Source organism: Cygnus olor, chromosome 4 (genome assembly GCF_009769625.2).
Source record: "Cygnus olor isolate bCygOlo1 chromosome 4, bCygOlo1.pri.v2, whole genome shotgun sequence".
Classification (NCBI taxonomy): domain Eukaryota; kingdom Metazoa; phylum Chordata; class Aves; order Anseriformes; family Anatidae; genus Cygnus; species Cygnus olor.
This window is the reverse complement of record NC_049172.1, coordinates 60,143,322-60,164,451: the sequence shown is the minus strand read 5'-3', so window position 1 is coordinate 60,164,451 and position 21,130 is coordinate 60,143,322. Positions and strand designations below refer to the sequence as shown.

Here is a 21,130-nt window from a genome sequence, read left to right as displayed (position 1 = left end):
AAATGTAGTTAGTAGTACACAACATCTCCTGCTGATGAATTAATTATCTGGTTTGATACTTTCCTAGCATGCTTGAAGTATAATGGGGCTTCTTTTCAAGAAGCTTTTCAAAAAAGAATTCCTGCTTCGTTAAAGCCCAAGTTTTTGTAAAGGTGACAGGAAATACTACAGTATTAACACCTCTGAAGTAAACAGGAGTTTCGACTTTCATTTCAGGGGGAAGAAGGTCACTGCATGGGCTCCAAACTGAAAGACAGCTAAGGGTTTATAGTAGTCCATGGGATCCTGATTTTCTAAAGAACTCTTTTTTTACTGTATTTTACCGAAGTTAAATGAAGAGAGAAGAAAAAGCAAATTTTTCCGAAAATTTTAGCTCGCATGTCAGCCCTGAAGACAACATAGCAGCTGCCGCTAACAAGCCACAGGTTTTGTACAGAGCTTGCTGCAGAGTGGAGGCCTGTCAGGCTCATATTGCATGGACTCTTCATGACTTGCCTGCAGCTTTTTTTCCAGTTTAGCTGTGACAGCCATTTCTCTTCTTGGCCAGGTTTCTAAGGCTGTTTGGTTTTACTTTTGAGGTGCAACTCTAGTTTTACGTAGGTAGCAGCAACAAGCAGTTATCCTAGGCAGTGGATGCAGGCATGGGTGAGATGAGCGGGGACGGGGCACAGGTTGGCACTGTCCCGACAGCTGGATGAGGAAATGCAGACATGGAACTGGGCAAAGTGGTTTTAGGGGTAGCAAAGAGAAGAAATAGTATCTAACACATGTATAAGGTGCCATATATAATACATTTGGGTGTAATGTACAGCTGCAAACCAACTGAGAAAGAGAAAGCACAAAAATGTGGTAGCAAATACATAGAAATAACCCCAAGCAAATCCTAGAGCAAGGAAGAAGAAAGCACTGACACGAACATTGTATTCCTGCTGGAGATGGACTCAAGATGCTGACAACTCTCTTTCCCCAAATAATGCCACTGCCCTAAAGGCCCAGAATAGCAGTGGACAGGTGAGTACAGGACCAGGAAGAGGGATAGAAACTAAGAAATGCGTATAGAACAATTTTAATTGCATTGTTATTTCTATTCTGTAACAATTAGGTCTGGATTAGTAAAGACTAGGCTTTTGAGGTTTCAGTTATTCTAACAATAAATTTTAACTCTACTTGCATAAAAGGCATGCTTTCTCTTTGCCTGTAAATGGTTTTCAGTGTAACAATAGGAAATACATATTTCTTTATTATTATCATTTTAAAAGTAGTAAAGGAGTAGTAAATCACATGCAGAGAAGTTATTTTCACCAGGCAGGGTAGCTAAAAATTATAATATCTGAAACTCTGATTGTTAGCCTGGTTTAAAAGAAATAATAGTAGGCAGGCGAACTCATCTAGCCTTTTTTTCTTCCCTATTGACTGTGCCTAGTTGCTGAGGATTTCGGTGATGGTAATCCACACTGAATACTGCTCTTTACCTTGCAGGTTTTTATTTAAAATAAAACTAATTGGGAAAGGGGAGAGTTTTTGTTCCTACCAATTAAGTTTTTTGTTTGGTTGGTAATTTTTGTTGTTTTTTACACACAAGTGAAAAGAAAGAGCTATCAATGGTAACAGGGAAAAATGTAAATCTCAAGAGTTGTGGGAGAAGATGAAGAGCCAGGGCTGAAGAGCTGTAGAGAATATGCAGGGGGAGGACTGAATGCTAAAAGTAAGCAAAAGAAAAGAGGAAAACTATTCAAACTAAAAGAAAATCTGAGGTTTGAGACAAAATATAATATATATACGTGTGTGTATTACCTTTACTGTACTAAAAGACAAGAAAAAGAAGTCATTGAAGGCCGTGGAAATTACTTAACTGAAATTAAGAGTAGCAAAAAAGAGCTTGTTTATGTAGAGAAAGCCCATAGGAATCAAGGCAGTTCTCCCATTGCTATTAGATTTTAATTTGACACACACCTCTAGTGCCTCCTACAGTTTTCATTCCTACTGTGAAAGGTTTTGTAGAATAACAGATAAGGGGGAAGACTGCATAGAAAGTTTGAAAGGAAATAACCTACTCAGAGAAACTTTGTTCTCAAAGATACACAAATACAGGTGGGTAACTTCACAACAGGATACTGACCTCTTGTAAATATTATTGCATTTCATTCAGAAACATATACTTTTAAATGTGTCCAGCCATCAACAATCTTGTTAATTTGAACAGGATCTTTTGTCAGATTCAGGAGTGAACAAATATAACTCTCTGTACATTGTCATACCAATTACATTTGCCAAGTACTCACCTCCCTGTGGAAAGAACTGAGAGTAAATCTCTTTGAATGTTTCTTCATTGACAACACCACTGGGACATTCCTGGAAAAAGTTAAACACAAGAAATAAATACTGTTGAATCTGGTTCAGGCAAATCCTGTGTGCAGGAGACCATAGAGAACACGTACATGATCGTGAGAGTTTAACATGCTGCAAGAGCCTGATTTTGCACTTTAAACCAAATATTAGAGCATTAAATGTGCATCACTTTGAAGTGTCTTATTAAAGAGAAGGGACAATAAAAATGGGCAAAAGTTACTTCTGTGCCATTTCTTCTCAATTTCAGTACTGAGAACTGAGTGATGGGTGTGAGCAGCAACCGCTGTGCTGCAGTGCATGGTGCTGTCGGTGTCTCCACAGGCCATGGGCGATGGCTCCCGCAGCTGCAAGTAGTGCTTATGTAGCATGGAAACCAAGCAGGAATGCAAACTATATTTGCAGTTAGACCCGTCACACAAGGTCTTAATCAAGCCTTGCAAATCCTTCTGCCTTTTTCCATCTTGTTCATAAACTGAAATATATAAGCAAGAATGAGCAGAATGTGTCATAGTAGGGCAATTTCAGAGAAAATGAAACAGAAGAGAAGAAAAGAGATGATTAGAACACTGTACTTAACAAAAATGGCGTATGTAAAGAGGTAGGAAAAACAGAAGGAATACAGTTTCAGTTACTAAGTCATGCAGTAAAAATCAAAGGCAAGACTGCTGAGTCTAGTCCTAAATTTGCAAGGTTGAGCAGATAGATGACTTTAGGCAATGCACTTAATTTCTTTTTGCCTTAATTCCTTCCTTAATACAGTGGGTGAAAAAAAGCCTGGCAAACTCTATAAGGCAAAAGTATTTCTAGAAACATAAAAAGGAAAGTAAGAAAAGTGAAATAGTGAAGGTTCGTAGTTCAGTTTCTTTGTCCATTGCTATGCTATTCAGACTGATGGCTCCAATTTATGTGCTCCTAGTCTGGAGCACTGGGGAAAGGGAATAGCTTCATGTGAAGATAAAGAACAGTGTAACATCATTTGCCAGTATAATAACAGCTTCCCCTGTGACAGCAAATGATATTTCTATTAGATCAAGTAAGGAACACTGAGATATTCATAGCTTTGACAGCTTATGTGAAGAAACAAATAGCATAATCTTGCTAATTGAGAGATGATGCACTGCCTGAAAAACGCATGTCAGATCTGTAGATCTAGGATTATTTTGATTTATGTCACTTACTCTCAGCCAAAATCAGATTTTCACCATAACTAAGAATGTGCAAACACATGGTAAGAAACAATTCTGTTTGATCAGAACAGGCAAACAGACAGCAGTCATGGAGACAGAAGTACAAAACTATTCCTGGTCACAGAGGCTGTCACTGATGGAGGCAGAATCAGAGCACAGGTAAGACTAGCTCTATACTGTCTGCTGGGCCACACTGCCTTTCAAACCAAGGCCTTTTGGGGAAGGGGGACAGCAAAATGAATCTAAGATGTCCACCCTTTGTCAGGTAAGGAGCAATCCATTAATTGAGGTGGCATTCCCTGTCTATTAGGTATTTGGGTGTGAGGGTTTTCTAAAGTGTCTCTGCTTTCCCATCTTCCAAAAAGCCCTGTATTCAGGTGCTCTAGAATCTCTATGGTCCCTCAAGGATTAACATGCTGCTTGTCTTCTGATGTGAAGCCTTTTAGAGTTGTATAAATGAAAGCAGAAGACCGGTATGTTTACTTTAAAACATCAGTGAAGCATTGCGATACTCATTGATATAACAATATATTTATTCGATGTAGAAAATGTAACAAAGGCATTTTACAAGTTCCTCTTCTAAGCATACATTGATATTTATTTTACATCATTACCAGACCTGCTCAAGCAAGAGTAACACAACCTTCTCTCAGAGACAAATGGGAATGTGAAAGGACAATGCAATATTTTAAAATTTAGGAAAAGAAGTCATAGCTTCTTTCTGTTCTGCATGTATTTTCTTTTCAGACAAAAAGCTAGGAACATTTTGAATGAACTGAAAAAGCAAAACCCTGAACATTTGAATTTGTACAACTCAGATTCTGCAATATATATATATATATATAATTTTTTTTTCTGAAAAACTTAATGAATGACAAAACATGTATTTATGTTTATCTCAGTCCATGGATTATTAACATGTAAAGCTATTTTTCTACCTTTTCCTTGGATGAAAAAGGAAATACTCATATTCAAAATATGCTTATCTTGCAAACAGCGCTCTCTTTTTTACAGTAAGTTGTACAGCCCCAGGAAATACCAACACTGCCAACAGTGCCAGTCCTTAGTCTAAAGCTGCAAAGTGACTCCCATTTCCTGATTGCATTTCAATGTTGCCATGCTAGAGGAGAATTAGAGGTATTGTGGAAAAATTTGTCTGATTTATTCTTGGCTAGTTTAAAATAAAGTCAGCAGACTGTTTTTATAGAAGTAAACTACTTAACAGACCTTATTTAAAGGCAGTGCTTCTTTCTGTCACTTAACTGCAGTTTCAGCACACTGTTTGAAAGGAACACTACTTGAAAAGGCAACATACTTTCACAGAATTGTATATTAGTAGAGGCAGTAGAGTAGATAAATACAACCTCCTGAATTTATCTAGGCTGACCCTCTGTATTTACCTCCTGTCTTTACCACAGCACTGGCAGTAACAGCTTAACTTTTCAATCTCTGGAGATTTGTTGTAATGGTATCTTAAGGACATTCATTAAAAATCTGCAATGTTGGCCAATTACTCTTATCAGAAATACTTAGTTCAAACTTTTCTTTCTTTATGTTGAGTCTTTCCTTTGAGATTCTACAACACTGTGAACAGATCTCAAGTAATTTTAATCTAAATATATATGTAGCCAACATCATTTACGTCCAAGAATGTTCTTTTCCTGACTCATAAATCTGGCTTTATCATATTTATCAGGACAGAGTATTTCTCTAGTTCTCTGTATTTCTCTTGTTCTGTGGAAGATATTTAATATTGTAATTGTTAAATATGCGCCATGGCTTTTGTAATTGTTAAATATGCGCCATGGCTTTACGTCAAGTTATTGCTGACTTATTCCATCATACCAACTGTAATTAAAAAATGTTTCTAAGCTTTCATTAAACTCTTATAAAAGAAAGGAAAATAATTCAAAAATAGTTTGAAAGAAAAATGTGAGACATTTAAACAATTTCCTATACTCTTCTTTTCCTCCAGATGTATATAATTTATTCTGTTACAGAAAAATAACTGTTTGACAGTCTTTTAAAATTGCATTAAAGATGCATTATATATTCCTTCTGGAGAAGAAGAAAAAAAAAAAAGGAGCATAAGTTCATCTTGAACTGTTTTTTCTGAGTCCAGTCCTCTCTCCTTTAAAGAGAAAATAAGATAAACTGACAGAAAGAAGAGACAGAGAATAATAAATATGATTCTGCCTTTTGATGATCTCTCTTGCTTGCGATTTTACTGCTGGGAAATTACACCTCCAGTACATGGTCTTATGAACTACTCCAAAATCTGTAAATTATTTACAGGCTTCATGCTGTCTAAGCTGTCTTTTAAAAAACAGCATTTATAAGAATACTGCAATGGGTGGACTCATTTTTACCACCTAATCAACACCCTTTTTAGACAAGAGGCAAACCCAAAAAGACAAAAAAGGGGAAACAGAGAAGTGTAGGAACAAGAATGAAGGGAAAAATAAAATAAAATAAAATAAAATAAAATAAAATAAAATAAAAAACACACACGAGGCTCAGAGTTTTGTCTGTAAAATAAACAATGTATGATGGATGAAGCTGTATTAGGAGCTTTGGCAATTTTACGTATATTTTATTTATAGGTTATTGCATGTCAACTTCTGCATCCCATGCTTTATCTGCTGTCAGTGTTTGTTCTGCTTCATTTCAGATAAACATTCACGTCTATTGATTTAATTATCTCTGACTAACAATATTTTCTCTTTTTTGCATGTATACCTATTCTGACTGAAAATTTAAATTTACCATGAGCACATAATATAATGGAAAATCATATATATAATTCTGAAATAACATGCATATGTTTTAAAGCTAATTTTAGCAAAACCCCCACAACCCAAACCCACAGTGGCTTTTCATAGTTCAGGCCAGTTCTGAATTTTGCATTCAAATATAGTAGGACATTGATCAAATCATCATGAAAATTTAAAAAATTGCCTTCATTTAATAACATAATGTAGGTCAAATTAATAATGAAATCCAGGCAAATATTCACCTCATGAAGTTCAACCTGAATCGCAGTGCTTTACATCTGGGAAGAAATACTCCCTTGTGCTGGTGCAAGCTGTGAAGCGACTGGCTGAATGTCAACCCTGCCAAAAAGGATGTGGGGTGATAGTGGATGTCAAGTTGAGTATGAGCCAAATAAGACAAACCAACCAATGGGCCATAGCCAGCAGGCTGAGGGTGCTAGGGTCTCTGCTTGGCACAGTAAGGAGCACAGGCTTGGGTCCCTCCCAGGGATGTGGAGAAACTGAAGAGGGTTTAGCAGAAGGTCACAAAGGCTATCAGGATGGAGGGCACGTGGCCAATAAGAAGAAGTTGAGAGAGCTGGGCTTGCTTAGTCTAGGTCAACACTAAAGGATGAGCTATGAGCTAGTAGCAGCTTACCTGAAAGGCAGTAACAGATAAACAGCCAAACAGCTGGTAGGGGCAGACAATTTAACAGTGACCACAGTCTGAGTTTTATGAGTTTTGTTGTCCTAACTGGACGTTAGGACAAACTTTTTCATGCTTCTTGTACACTGAAGTGTGGTTATGTTTGAGATAGCCCCTAATTTCAGTGAGAATTTGTGCTGTTGAACAGCCTTGGCAGAGCTTTTGTGTGCAGTCTCTGCTTCCAAAGCTGCATCCCTGAAGTTCATTTAAATTTGCTGTATTTTTATGTTTGTTGTGATTGAAGCATAGGCCTTCTTATGTCTTTCATATTTGCAGAAAATTGAGCCATATGATAATTGTACAATTCATACGAGCTGCAATACTAAATTAATTTCTCCCACTTAGACATACAATTTTGCTTTTGGATTAAACACCTGGTTTTATTCAGAAAAAAAAATGTATCTATTTGGTGTTTATTCAATGCCCATTGTTGTATACTTGACTTCCCATGGGAAGACATCAACAGCTATGTGGTAAAATTACTCAGTAAAATTATCAGCAAACCATTAGTCAGTGTCATATCTAATAGAAACATTTTTTCTTAGTGTTGCTAATGCTCATATGTTATATCAGCAAATTTATACCTGAAATTTACAGTGTTTTTTCTAGGCTTATGGAAAATTTAACCACAAAAGAACTCAAATGATCTGCAATTCATTGACTAGAAAATTTAGTACTATTTAAATTATTTGGAACAAGCCCACTGACACTCAATGCACAAATTACTCCTGTCGTGTTCCTCCTGTGAAATAAAATGTGTGCCAAAAGTAGCACACATAAGGAACTAAGGTTACAAACAGTGCCTCCAGGGATCGAAATGATAGGGACTTTGGTGAAAGACATCTAACATAGTCTCACTATGCCTTGGAACTAAGAGAAAAAAAAAAACAGATAAATCTCACTGTGGAAGGGCCTCTTCACATCCTGACACACATTGCTATTAACACTACATCCACATTAAAGACTTTTGCTAGAATGGCTGTGTGTATCAGGTATTATGCTTCGGCAGTTGAGCCAAACAGGTATTTGTAGCACAGATATGAGGCCAGATCCAAAAAGAATGAGCCTTATAAATCTTACCAACTGCCTCTTTCAAAACCTTAATCTGAATCTCTGACCCTCAATAGCCTCTATGTATTTTGCCAACTCACGTCAGTTAATAGTGGTCTCGCTCCCGACTGCTGCTATTTAGGTAACAGCTCTGTAGCAATGGGACCATGTGAAAAGTAAAGCTGAATACCCAACAGCCAGAAGGGCGAGCAGTTACAAAGCAGAAGGGTGAGGGTGGAAGGAGCAAAGAAAAATAGAAAAAGTTATCTCAAGCAAGCAGCGTCACATTTTAAAAAAAATGTTTTTTGAGTTTGTTGAAATGACTAATGAGATTCTAAGTGCTGTAATGATTAAGCTGCTGGATCATTAGAAATGCATATATCTCATGTTTAGATGGGATAATTGGCTGAGCAGGGGTGGTAAACTTCTACTGCACGAAGTTAAAGTGTCAGAATAAAAACAAAAACTGGAAGCAACATAAAAGTGAAAGAGCAACAATGGCATCAAGATGGTAATTTCAATGTCAAAGTTTCTGAGGTGTTTAATTTTCCTGCCTACAGCTGCAAAACACTACAGCTTATTTCAAAAGACTCCTTTGAGTGCCTGCTGATTATTGTAATATCACAGTTTACCTCCAAAACAGGGTGCACACGGTGACCACAGTTGTTTTGATTTGTTTTTTGTTTTTTCCCCCAGATGCAGCTGTCCATTCAACTCAGCCCTGTCGAATGATGGAACCTGTCCCTGTTAGTTTCTGCATTCATCGCCCTCCAATCTACAGGGAGAGTTTTTCCTGGCTTTCTGTCTCTCAGTTCCTCTTTTCTCTTACCCTTGCAATAGGATGCGCCAAGCTCTCTTTCACATATTCTCTGATTTGTGGAAGGTCTATCAAGTCCCCTCTGAATCCCCACTTCTCACAATCTCCAGCTTATGTTCTCTTCCCTTTCATCAGCTCCTTCATAGACTTTAAGTGTGTTATCACCAAACATTACCCCATTTATCAGACATAACAGTGCAAAATCAAAAAGAGAAGGTATCAAATGCAAGTTTTTGGTCAAACTACCAAAATCCCATTTCCCTTTTAAGAGCAAACACATTCTGTGAAAAGCATTAAAGAATATCTTGTGTAATATTCTGTATTCTTACTTTGTTTCAAAACTTGCCATGTGCTGTTTCTGTAATATAACCTAGGAAAAGTATGCAGAGAGAGAACCCTTTTCTGGAAAAGGAAACAAAACAAACAAACCCCAAATAACAACAAAACAAACCAACAAACCCACAGAACAGGTGCATTCAGGATTGCCAGCCTGAGGGAATGCAAGCAAGAGCAGAATGTTACATTGTTATGGCCAATTTCTGTGGCAAACAGGAAAACCCAGTGCTCTCTCAGTAGCTGCAATGGTTGTAGGCCATGAAAGAGGGTTGATATTAATTTGGCAAGCAAATGCAATATAGAAAAAAATAGTTACTCTTATCATCTTTGAATAGTTTTCTTTAATGTCTAAATAAGAATGCATGCTACCAATGAAAATAGGTTTTTATTTTGACTAGGTGTTATGTTAGGTGTTTAATTGCAAATAATTAATGGCAGTGAAGCTACACATGCATGTAGATGTTAGTTAGGAGAAGCTTATATATTAAGTTAGTCTAAGCAATCCCATAGCCTGCTGACACAGGAAGAAGAGAATTCAATGTCCACTTATTTCTGCTTATTTCTCTAGGGCTACTGCAGGAACTGGATTTTTACAATTTTACTATTCCTTGCTTATTTGAAATTTAGCTAACATCCAGCTGATATGACATAAAATGATTTAGTCATGTCTGCAGGAAATTGAATGTACTTTAAGCAGAGTAGGACACACAAATGCAAGCTAGACTAAACTTGTTTATATTTATACTTAACAAAATTGTTTATATTTTGTAAGCATCTTGCTCCTGGCTGTATGCTGAATTTGTTAGCTTATGTTTGTAAAAGCACACCCACGAAGGAGCACAAGGAGCACAATGGCAGTGCCTGAGCCCAGCTGCTGCAGCGTACATAAATATGTGCCTATATATATGAGCTGAGCTCCCTGCTCAGACAGAGCGGGGAGCAGGATGAAGCTGTTGGTACTGCCTGTGTTTGTGTGGCTGCTCTGGGTGTCTGCTCATGATCTGTGTGGCCAGCCATGTATATATGTATATTTGTGGTGTCTGCATGTGCTCTATGGGTGTGTACTTCTTCAGCCTTGCTGTTGGTTGGATCTGGAGACATGGAGAGGTAACAGCCTCTTCTCTCTCAGGCTGTGGAATCTGGCCTGATATTTTTCACTTAACAAATGTAATTCTTCCATGTGTTTTATTTAATATGCTTATATAATTCAATATGTATTATTCATATTCCATACATCGGTACTGTACTGATTTTACTTTGGAATACCTTTAGCTTTAAAGATCTGTTTACCTAATGCCAATTGGGCTAAGTTAGTTTTAACCACCCCTAAAATTCTGTGCTGTGAAAAAATAAGTTTCTAATTTATTGTCATTTAAGCAAACAAAAAAGCAATTTTGTAACTAATTTATCTATAATAAATATAAATCTATTTCATCATTTACATATTTACCAGGAATAAATTTCATTGTCTATTTATTTTTAAATGAGTGCTTGTGTGATTAACTTTATGTCCTGAAAGTATTCTTAGAATACAGGGTTCAATTTTGATACTATTTTTTTTTTCAGTAAACAGGCCAAACATAGAAGAAGTGATCTTTGTGACAAATGGGCTGGGAGGCATTACTGGAGTTCAGATCACATTATTGGGCACCATAGGAGAAACACCAAGAGCAGGAAGAAAAACATCAGCATCTAACATAAATGAAATGATTTTAGAAGGACTTCAAAGCAGATGGTACAAACAAAATGAGGTTTTTGGGGAAAGAAAGGCTTGATTTCATTAAAGGAAAAGCAAATGCAGTCTGAAAAATATCTCAAAAGATATACTTAAAAGTGTTGTTATGCACTAGCCTATGAAGCAGCCTCAAAAAAAAAAAAAAGTAATTTCAGAGAAAACCTCTCTTGAAATATTTGAAATGTGGCTGAATAAACCACAGGAAATTAAGGCTGTGAAAATTAACCTGGGAATAATTAGATAGTTCAGAAGACCTTTTTCTTTTCTTTTTAATACAGATTTAAAATATCCCAGACAATCATATTTATGGCTTTTTTTTTTTTTTCCTTCTAATTACTTCTAGAAGAAGTGGTAACAGAAAAAAATAAAGTGGGGTGAGGGGAGCAGCAGTTTTTGTGCCACAGTCAGATACCTCTAAGAGAGAGAAACGAATTCATGGAGATTGAACTATAAGCAAAGTATCGTCCATTAAGGGTTAGTAACATTTCAAGGGGTTACTTCTCCTATGGATTAAAAGAAACCCTGTCTTTCTAATCTATTATAGAGCATCATTTCTCTGAAACAGCTTCTTTGAACCAGAGTCTTCTGAAGTGCAGTATTGTCAGTATTTTGGCTCCTCTTTTTGAAATTAGATGAACGACATCTAATTTCCTTTGTATTGATTTATCATTCAACACTTCCACATCAAATGGGAGCTTTGAGGAAGATTTTAGGAAATCAACATGTGTATGAGATAATTGCACTGACTATAGAAGAGATACCAACTTTGGTTCTTTTGATCAGGCAATTATATTTTTCCCCCATCCCCTGTGTTTCTCTTGAGCTTTGCTGTTTCCCTACTATAAAACCCAGATGGTCAAAGGACTGGGGGTGATAGGCAGGATGACATCTCAAATTCTTCACAAAGGATGAGAATTTTTTTTATTCTATTTTTACAGCTATCATTTTAGGGTCTGGTCAGGTCTATGATATGATGGAATAAGTCCAGACCTCAGATGCCTTTCTTCCGAAAAGTTCTTTAGGGAAATACTGTTAACTACCAAGGGGAAAATAAATAAATAAATAAAAAAAAATAAAAGGTGTTTTTCTGACATCCGACAACACTTATACTCCAGGGAACACAGAACTCCAGCACTTGCTGCTAACCTACATACAAAACTGTTTAAGTACTATCTATTATTGTAGAAAAAGCTTTTCTATACGAAAGCAGAAAAGGCTGTTTGCTTTCCAAGTCATTGCCATGGACAGTGACAGCAAACAAAGACTGTATACCTGCTTACTTGAAAGGGAGAGATGAGCAGAGGTAGGCTGCAGCAAAAGGGGTAGTAGCAGAGAATGAACATGTGTTGGAGGCTTCCTCATTGGTTGTGGTAACCACACAGGCGCAAAGAAATAGTGTTTTTGTTTGTTTGTGCTTTTTGTTTTGTTTTGTTTTTCTGGGGGTGATCTGTGCAGGTGAAACCATACAGCTGAGACTGCCAAATTGTATAAATAGTATCTCATGCTAAAGACAAAAAAGACCCTCAGTATAAATAAGAAAGTGTCATTTCCTTCCTTCTGCCAGACAAAGGAGTCCCCTCTGTAGTTTTAAATCCTCTTACACTGGTTTAATAGCTGGCTTACCAGCTACTCAAGCCAACAGATAGGTGTCTTCTTATTCATGCCAGTTACCCATAAACAGAGCATCAGTTAATTTTCTCAGAGAAAATAATTCTTTAAACAACTCAGAATATTTACTCTAATCACTTTTCATATTTCATTGAATAATTAAAATATTTTGCTAGCTGTTCTAACATTTTAAAATTATATTTATTTTAATGAATGAATTATTAATATTATTATTACTGATAAACAAAAAACTGTCAAGATAGTGTGTGTCTGGGTATGCCAGAAATACCAGACATGGACTAATTCAAGGACTTTTTCCCAATTGAGCATAATTCGTATTTCCTAATTGCACTATGTCTATTTAAAGTAAAACACATACAAATTGTAGGACAAAGTGTAGTTAAAACACTGTTATAGCTGAAGGAATTTCATATAATATTTGTTCTCAAAATGCTTCCTGGAGTAAAATGAAGATTAATTGAAGCCTTTCCTGCTTTGTAGGAGTGCTGAAAGACCCGGTACATTAATATGTGTAATACAGATGAAGATTCTCAGAAAATAGGAATTTTACAAGTCTAAAACACTAGGTGTTTTGTGGCTTTTTTTTTTTTTCCAAGTCATTCTTTATTACACTTCCTGAAATTACTCTTATGAAAAAAATAATTCTAAGGCCAGAATTATTATTCTTTTCATCGGTGGAATATTATCCCCAGTATATACAACAATATGTTATATATATGAATGAGTATGTTTGTAATGACCTATCTCTAGCGTGATGGATTTTCACTCATTTTCTCTAATGAATAACTTGTGCTCAATTCAATTACATTGAAAACCACTGGTGTTTTTAATTCCAATTATCACTTCTACTTTTGTGTTATCAGGAAAGGGACAGCTATTAATTCAACCTCCTGCCTATTGAAACTGAATTAGCTCTTGGTTGAGTTTTTTTTTTCTTTTTTTCTTTTTTTTTTTTTCTGATTAGATTTCTCACCTTATTTTTCTCAGATGTAGGCTATAAAAAAAAAAAGGTGCTTTCACAGCTCCTTTCCTTTATTGAAACAATTCTTGTTTTACATTTTTGAAAATAACTTCAGTGCAACCATATAGAAAAATGCTATATCGTGGACAAACAGCGATGAATGCTGAAATGTGTTGATGAAATAGAAAAGGGTGTTTTTTTTGTGTGTGAAATGGTAAGGGATGGTTACCTCAGTCTTTTGTCGTGATCCCTGCTCTAAATCCTTCCTGTGAATTTGCCCATTTATGGTTACAGGTATAAAGCATAAGCAGTTTTTGCAGGAGGAGCTGGAATCCAGGAGTCATTCCCAAATGGAGTGCCCTGATTATTGAGTCTAAAGGGATATCCTTCCTTTCGATTTTTCCTCCCTGATCTAACGTGCAGTAGAATTTAGCTAATGGCTCATGGGGATATCATCACAGGTTGTTGAATTACCTTTTCTTTCATGTATGCTGCAAACCTGTTGCTCAGTAGAAACAACCTACAACTCATGGACACCAGTGGACTTGAGAGCATCCAATATGATCTGACTGATCAGATCAGTCTCCATTGACATCCATTGATGAAATACATGTAAGAACTGTGTTCAAGAACTGTGTTTACCTGTTCTCATCAGGTAAAACTCAATGCCTCTTGTTTGAATTTAGCCATCTGCATAAGAATTATGATAATGCTTCCCAATGGCACAGCAAAGATGTACGAGGGTCTGAGGCGCCCTCTGAAGTATACTTTAACAAACACAGGCCTCTCCCCACCCCCTGCTTACTATGGCAGTTCCAGAGGAAAACAAGCAGAAATGGAGGAACTGGCTCACATCCAGCATGTGTGACTTCACACTGTAAATAACAATCAACGCTTTGGCTGCTTCTCCCATGCAGTGGGCTAGATGCCAGCAGAGCTTTTAATCAGTGCTGCTCTTTATTTAGCGGTGCCTGCTACCCACTGTAATTTTTAGTTTCCTATTATTAGCACTGGCAGTAAAACAACAGTAAACAACATGACTAAAGCTTTGAACTTAAAAGCTCACCCCAAAGCCTGACACACCAAAACTTTATAGATGAGTCCCTGGCATCTGAAAGGTGCTTACTGTTTCTGTCCTTGCTTGTCACTACAGGAGGGCATTTTGCAATCCCGACTTCACACATAGGCAGGAGCTATAATTAAATTAAATATAGCAGAACCCATGCTTCATATACTGAGTGGCGCAGTTTGTTGTAAACACTTGGCAAAGACAAAGTACTTACACTCTTGGGACAAGCTGTATTTAGCCTGGCACTGCGTTTCATTCATTCTCGTGTGAGAAGTTTTATCAAGTCCCTTCAAATCAGCTGAGTTCTCAGGTGAGAGCAGGAGAAATAGTCCCTTACCAGCCAATGCTAGTTGCCCAGGTTGCACTCCCTTAAACCTTGTCAAGTAATATACTTGAATGGGATGAAGAGTCCCTACCAGTCCCTACCAGTTGTCCAAGTATAGACCACTTCCCTACTTTGAAACCATGGAGGCCATTATTTTATGTTTCTTACATGAGAGAGAGAGAATAGAATTTAGATAGAACTTAGGAGCTCAGTTGATGCTTTTGTTGGTGCTCCTTGTAGTCTTAGAGATTGGAAAATGCATGGAGGATGAATCTGTACAAACAGCTTTCTGCTAAAGGGTCTGATGCTCTCATGTTGGCAGACTAGCACAATCTATCATCGTTACTAATATTTTATAATCATTACTGAAAATGAGAAAGCCTGAATTTAGCACAAAATATTTATGAAGCAACCTCAGTATGTTGGGGTTAGAACTATATTTGTTTAAAACTCTGTTTTTGTTGTTGTTTCTTTTTTAGAGTCAGTGGTTGATACTAAGTGCTGACACTGTTTTAATCATGAAATAAGAACACTGGGTTTTGCATTCCTGCGACACATCTGCATGCAAGACATTTGGCTCCCAATTCATATTATTTCAGTATTTTTCAGAGTGGTAGTTCTTTTCTTCTTTTAAAGACATGCAGTGGTAAAGGCAGACAGATCAATATTTGGTTAGTGCTAGCTATGATGAAAAACACTGAGGAATTTCAGCCCCTACAGAATCCTGTCAGCTTGCAGAAACGGCAAAGAGCATGAAAGTCAAGGGGGAGTAGGTTAGGAACTGGAAATCAAACATTGTATTCATTATTTATATTACATACAGTAATACATTTATCCTTTAACAAAGGTTTTTGCTTTCTCTGCTACCAACACCTTCTTGCAGAAGAGCCTCAGCATTACAAACATAAGAACAGAATTGCTTACCTACATAAATGTTTACAAAACTGATCTTGAAGTTGGCATAAATAAGACCTGATTCACCAAGTACAGTGGTGAAAATCAGACACTATCGAAGGGCAGTGAAATATGTGAAGCTTCTGTGTTTGAGATCCATATAAAGGAAGAAATATATATATATTCCTATATATATTCCTTCCTATATATATAGGAAATTTCTTCCTATATCCATAGAAAGAAATGCTTCTTCCCAATTCACAATGTGAGGGCATTGTACCTTGTCCTGGAGGCTTTTTGGCATTCAATGTCTGCCATGTGTTCCATGTCACAAAATGTCACAATGTGCACTTGTCCAACCTGCCGCACACCACACCTACATTTCCTTTATTCTGTTACCCAAAGAGGTCATCCCCAGAGTATGGAGAAGAAACCTGATTAGTAGAGTAGTGCTGTTCATGGTAATCATAGAAGGACCAGGGTAGGCTTCATGGCAAGGCTTTGGGACATGAATCTAAACGCCTTTGAGAAGGAGGAATGAAAAGCTCCATAAGACAGGGAAAGATGTAGCATTGCTACTTACAGATGAGTGTTGTTTCTATAATTCAGTAAAAGACATGAGAAAACCATCAGAATGCAATTTAAAGTTTAGTCAGAAATATAAACTAATAACATCTTTTAGCACAGCAAAAAATCTAAGTTACATAAATCAATCTTTAGATTGTTCTGAAGACTCCACTGTCTCATAGTTAGATACTTGATACATATTTTTTTTGGTAGCTTTTCTAAAATTTGTCAAGTAAGTCACATCACTGGAATTGAATGCTGAGATAAACCTAAATAAATGGTGATGGATATTTGCTGGGATATTTTTGTGAAAACGAACAGCTTAGAAAAATATAAAAGAAGCTGAAGATGTCCCAGTTAGAACAGACAAAGGAAAAAGGTAACTGGAGAATCAGACACATCTGAAAAAGAGTTATGTGTTATACAGGGTAGGCCTAAGAGAGATTTCATTTCTCATAGTGGTATCAGTCCTTTAGGAGATCCATTGAGGATGAAAATGTTTGGCATAAAAACTTCTTGCAAAACCTGCCAAGTTTAAGGCATTTAAAACCATAAAACTTTTCTCTGTTTCATAGCTGCAGCTTCCGCAGTTGTTCTGCAGAACAAAATTTAAATTAAAAAAAAAAAAAAAAAAGACTACAGCTTGGGCTCCATTACAAGGGATAGTACTACATCTACATCTTTGGTGCAGTGGAGCAGATGCTGTATGACTTGATTTCATTTTTTCAACAGTACTGGAAATGCAATGGAGTTTTTGGAAATCAAATTCAGTGTTGTTATTTGATCAAGTCTGAGGGACGATTATGAAAGTCAAATCTGAAGAACTATACTTCTTAAAGATAAGAAAGAAAAAATAATTGATCCCTGAGCATAAGCTTATAGCCAGTTCATGGTGTGTTTAGTGGTGAAACCGTTACAGTAATTGAAAAGAGACGGGTTTCAATGTTAGGATCCTAATTAGATCTCAGCTGGGAGACAGAGGAAAACTTCATAGAGGGCCCTGAGGTTTACCAAAAGCTGCTGCTCCAAGGCAATCTGAATGCAGAAGGCATCTTGTTTGCAGGTCCTCTGTTTAATAACTGAGAACTCTGAAAAAGCCCAGCATGCTCCCACTTGAACTGCGGCAATATCTTGATGTGTAGTCTGTCATGAAAGAAAAAATTATTCTGAAGAAACCAGTACAAGGATCATATTTTATCCAGCAAGGGGCAACAGGGACAGGTACTTGTTAATCTACTGGTAAAAAATAAAATAAAATAGAATTAGACTACATGTGGGTGTTGCCTCATGGGCATAACTTCCTCTGGGACTAGACTGGAAGATTTTAGAGCCAATTACCACTAAATTATGGTTGTCTGACAGACTGAAAGAATGTGGGGTTCTTTTCATCACAGACAGATAAAGCAGCGAAGAACAAATCAGCTGAATGAAACCGTAACAGCCACTTTTCTATCTACAGCTCTGGAGTCCCTGAGAAGATATTCTTATAGTGAAAAACACATGTAGAAATTAAAAAAAAAGTAAAATACAATCTTCATCACATCTAGGCATATTCCATTAAAGTCAATGAAGATTTGCCATTGACTTTAAAAGAGGCAGGTTTTTTATTCTAGAAGAATAAAATTATAAATTCCGGAGCTAAATGTTACAAGTATCCAGAACTATCTGTAGGGGTTGTTAAAAGCAGCTAATCAAATCTTTCATTACTCTTTGGTGTCAAGATGAATTTAATTTTGCGTTTGCTTGAATATCTCTGTTGTTTTATGCTGTGCCACTCTCCTTTTCTGTCTTGTTCTGGAGGAAAGTAACAAGCATTGCTGGTTTAAAAATTCATTAACAGTAATGAATCACCCACTTTGCTGTGATTTTTACTGATGGCTCATTATTCTGGATCTGGAGAAACACTAAGAGCTTTTGCCCTAGAAACTTTGGAAAGAGGTGGGAAAAAAAAAATAGTGAGGTAAACTGGATAGTTCAATGGGAAAATACAGAAGTTAGATATTGAACCTGGATTTCATAGAATCATGGAAGCATAGAATGGCTTGGGTTGGAAGGGACCCTAAAGCTCATCTAGTTCCAACCCTCCTGCCATGGGCAAGGATGCCAAACACTAGACCAGATTGCCCAGGGCCTCATCCAATCTGGTTTTGAACACCTCCAGGGAGAGGGCATCCACAGCTTCTCTGAGCAACCTGTTCTAGTGCCTCAGCACCTTCTGAGTGAAGAATTTCCTCCTATCATCTAATCTAAATCTCCCCTCTTTTAGTTTAAAACTGTTACCCCTTGTCCTCTCATTGTCTGCCTGAGCAAAAATTTGCTTTCCATCTTTTTTATAAGCCCCCTTTAAATATTGAAAAGCTGCAATAAGGTCCAAAGCTGCATATTGATCCAAATATGCAAAAGCTGCATATTGATCCAAAGCTCAGTAGCCTGGACAGTACATTTCCTGTTCACCTAGGTCCAGTGGTTGCTGCTGATAAGTATGATCTCAAGCACAATCATGTACCTGTTGATATCTACAACTGCTGGTAAATAGCTGACCAAGGACAAATATTGTTATATCCAACTACTGCAGGTTCACTTATAAAAATTATTCTTGACATGTTTTTTGTGAGGCCACAGTAATGGTGGTGCATGTTGGAGATGGTAAATGGAGCAAGTAAATCACCATTAGAAATACCACATGGAGTGTTTCCTAGATCAGTTGTTTTTTTCAGACATGAGGTTACTGTTGTTTCCAGTTGATAGATATGGAGCTTGGTCATGGAGAGTGTTCATTGCTCAAATATACCGCCCACAGAACACACATTTCACTCTTAATGCAGAGGAATTCAGCCTTCATTTTTTTCTCCTGTAAGGATGAACTTTGCTGTCTCCAGCTCCTGGGAAAGTTCAGTTTCCCACAGTCAACAGCCTCCCTACTGCTGCTCCCCACTTCGTTCCCAGGGTGTGTTTGAGGAAGCTTTAATCAAAGGCTGAGAAGCAATCTCTCAGATAGCCAGGGACACTGAAAGGTTTTGGTTGTCAGAGCAGAGACATTAAATTAGCCAGTTGTCAATGTGGAGCCCATGCAAGCAGTGAAGTACTAGTATAATGTGCTCTTGCAACCCAGAAGGCTTTTTAGTGTGGTAGTTAGGGTTTTAAAGGTGCATGGCAGTTAATAAGCCAGCTGGAGAGCCAAAATGCTAGTGCTTTTAGATTTGTAGCTTCATGCTGTGTTTACTGAATCATTCTGTCTTCTGCGTTATTGGTTCCTATTTCTTCTGTTACACTCATCGTATCCAAAGTTTTTTTAACTATATTTCACAATGGAATTGATTGGGTTGAATAAATTCCCTTTCTTGAAAGTTAACATCAGAATCATTCACATAATCTGATAATATAATCCACACACATGTACAGCTGATCTAAATAATGTTGGATCTGCTAGAAACTGGATTTCAGACTTTCCCTCAAATGCAGAGGCAGGTTGCTCCATGACGTGTGATATTCTTCCATGGCACTACAGAACTTGACCCTGATGCTTTGGCATTTGTGATTTACTGTTTTACTTGAAGATTTATCACTGTCTATTTTTAGGACAGATGTAGATCAAAAAATTGTTTTTTGAATTTCTTATAAAAAATTACTTCTGTGGAAAAAAAAAAAAAAAAGACTCGTGCTTGTGAAGGTTTCAGTGCTTTCCGGCAAAGACTAGACATTGTTGATTTGGTAAAAATTGACCAGGAATTTAAACAGGCAAAAATGATAAAGATTCAAAATTATTTGGAAATTCCTGGCACACAGAACAGATCCATGAGTTCAGTACAATAAATAAATAAATAAATAAATAAATAAATTAAATTATCTGTAAAGTTTTGAAGTAATCAGGACCCAAATATTTGAACTGTACCATCCAGAAGTATCACCAGAACATGTATTTATTCCCTGTTCTCTTATTTTACAGGCTTAGCATGCTCATTTAAAATATTTGTGCCCAATCAGAATCCCTGAATTACATTTTAACAGGGAAATAACTCGGTACAGGATTTAATACTGAATTATCTTGTTTTATATAAAAAAAACTCTTTGCAAAGATGAAAATCAGTAGCAAGAAATTTGAATAGAGACTTTTGAACGCTGTTTTCTCAGCTGAAAAATGCATTCACTAAAACTTTGTTTGTAGCTGTTACAGTTACTACTCATCCCCCTTCATGAAGAAAAGGGGACAGGTAGAAGAAACAAGAATAAGAGGTGTCTCCTTGCTACATTTTTAAATGACAACATTCTCACTGGTGCATTGCACCAAATTTTACATCTCTAACGTCAGTGATGATGCAGAAACAATAATCCAATAACTTTGTGTAACTCAAGTAACAAGCTTTGTATCACAGTCCAGATGCAGCAAAAAGTAGCTGCAGTGAGCTGTAGCCAAAAGATATTTTGCTGGTCATATTCCGGTACGTAAACATTTATATTCTTCGGATCCACATGAAAGCCCTATGGCAGAAAAAAAGCTTTGCTGGTAGCTGTTTTTTGTTAAGCAGCTGGCTAGCAGAGCAGAAGGTATATACTGCACATAAAGTGTCAGCCTGGCATGACCGATGTTATGCCTTATGGTGAGCTCCATTAAGATCACACCAGAGCACTCAGCCACAGGAAAGGGTATTGCCAGTTTCAAATAGGAGGTGTGTGTGTGTGTGTGTGTGTGTGCGCGCGTGTGTGTGAAGCACACAGAGCAATATGATCCCACAAAAATATATTAAAAAAGAC

At 37.0% G+C, this 21,130-nt stretch overlaps 2 protein-coding genes across 10 annotated transcripts in view; one reads left to right on the top strand and one right to left on the bottom strand.

The window, feature by feature from the left end:
- PACRGL (parkin coregulated like) overlaps window positions 1-10,633 on the top strand; it is a 42,574-nt gene extending 31,941 nt beyond the window's left edge. Inside the window, exons 8-9 of one of the 3 annotated variants that reach the window (XM_040555574.1) lie at window positions 3,603-3,695; window positions 8,742-10,633. In XM_040555574.1, the coding sequence (XP_040411508.1) occupies window positions 3,603-3,695; window positions 8,742-8,777 (129 nt within the window). In that variant the 3' untranslated portion in view covers window positions 8,778-10,633. Of the gene's footprint in view, window positions 1-3,602; window positions 3,696-4,550; window positions 4,569-8,741 lie in introns of those variants that run through there. The other 2 variants (XM_040555575.1, XM_040555577.1) reach the window with 2 other exon arrangements.
- Window positions 1-21,130, bottom strand: part of KCNIP4 (potassium voltage-gated channel interacting protein 4) — a 436,897-nt gene that overhangs the window by 17,822 nt on the left and 397,945 nt on the right. For all 7 annotated transcript variants that reach the window (XM_040555567.1, XM_040555571.1, XM_040555566.1 and 4 more), the window contains one exon: window positions 2,283-2,352. In XM_040555567.1, the coding sequence (XP_040411501.1) occupies window positions 2,283-2,352 (70 nt within the window). The remainder of the gene's footprint in view (window positions 1-2,282; window positions 2,353-21,130) is intronic.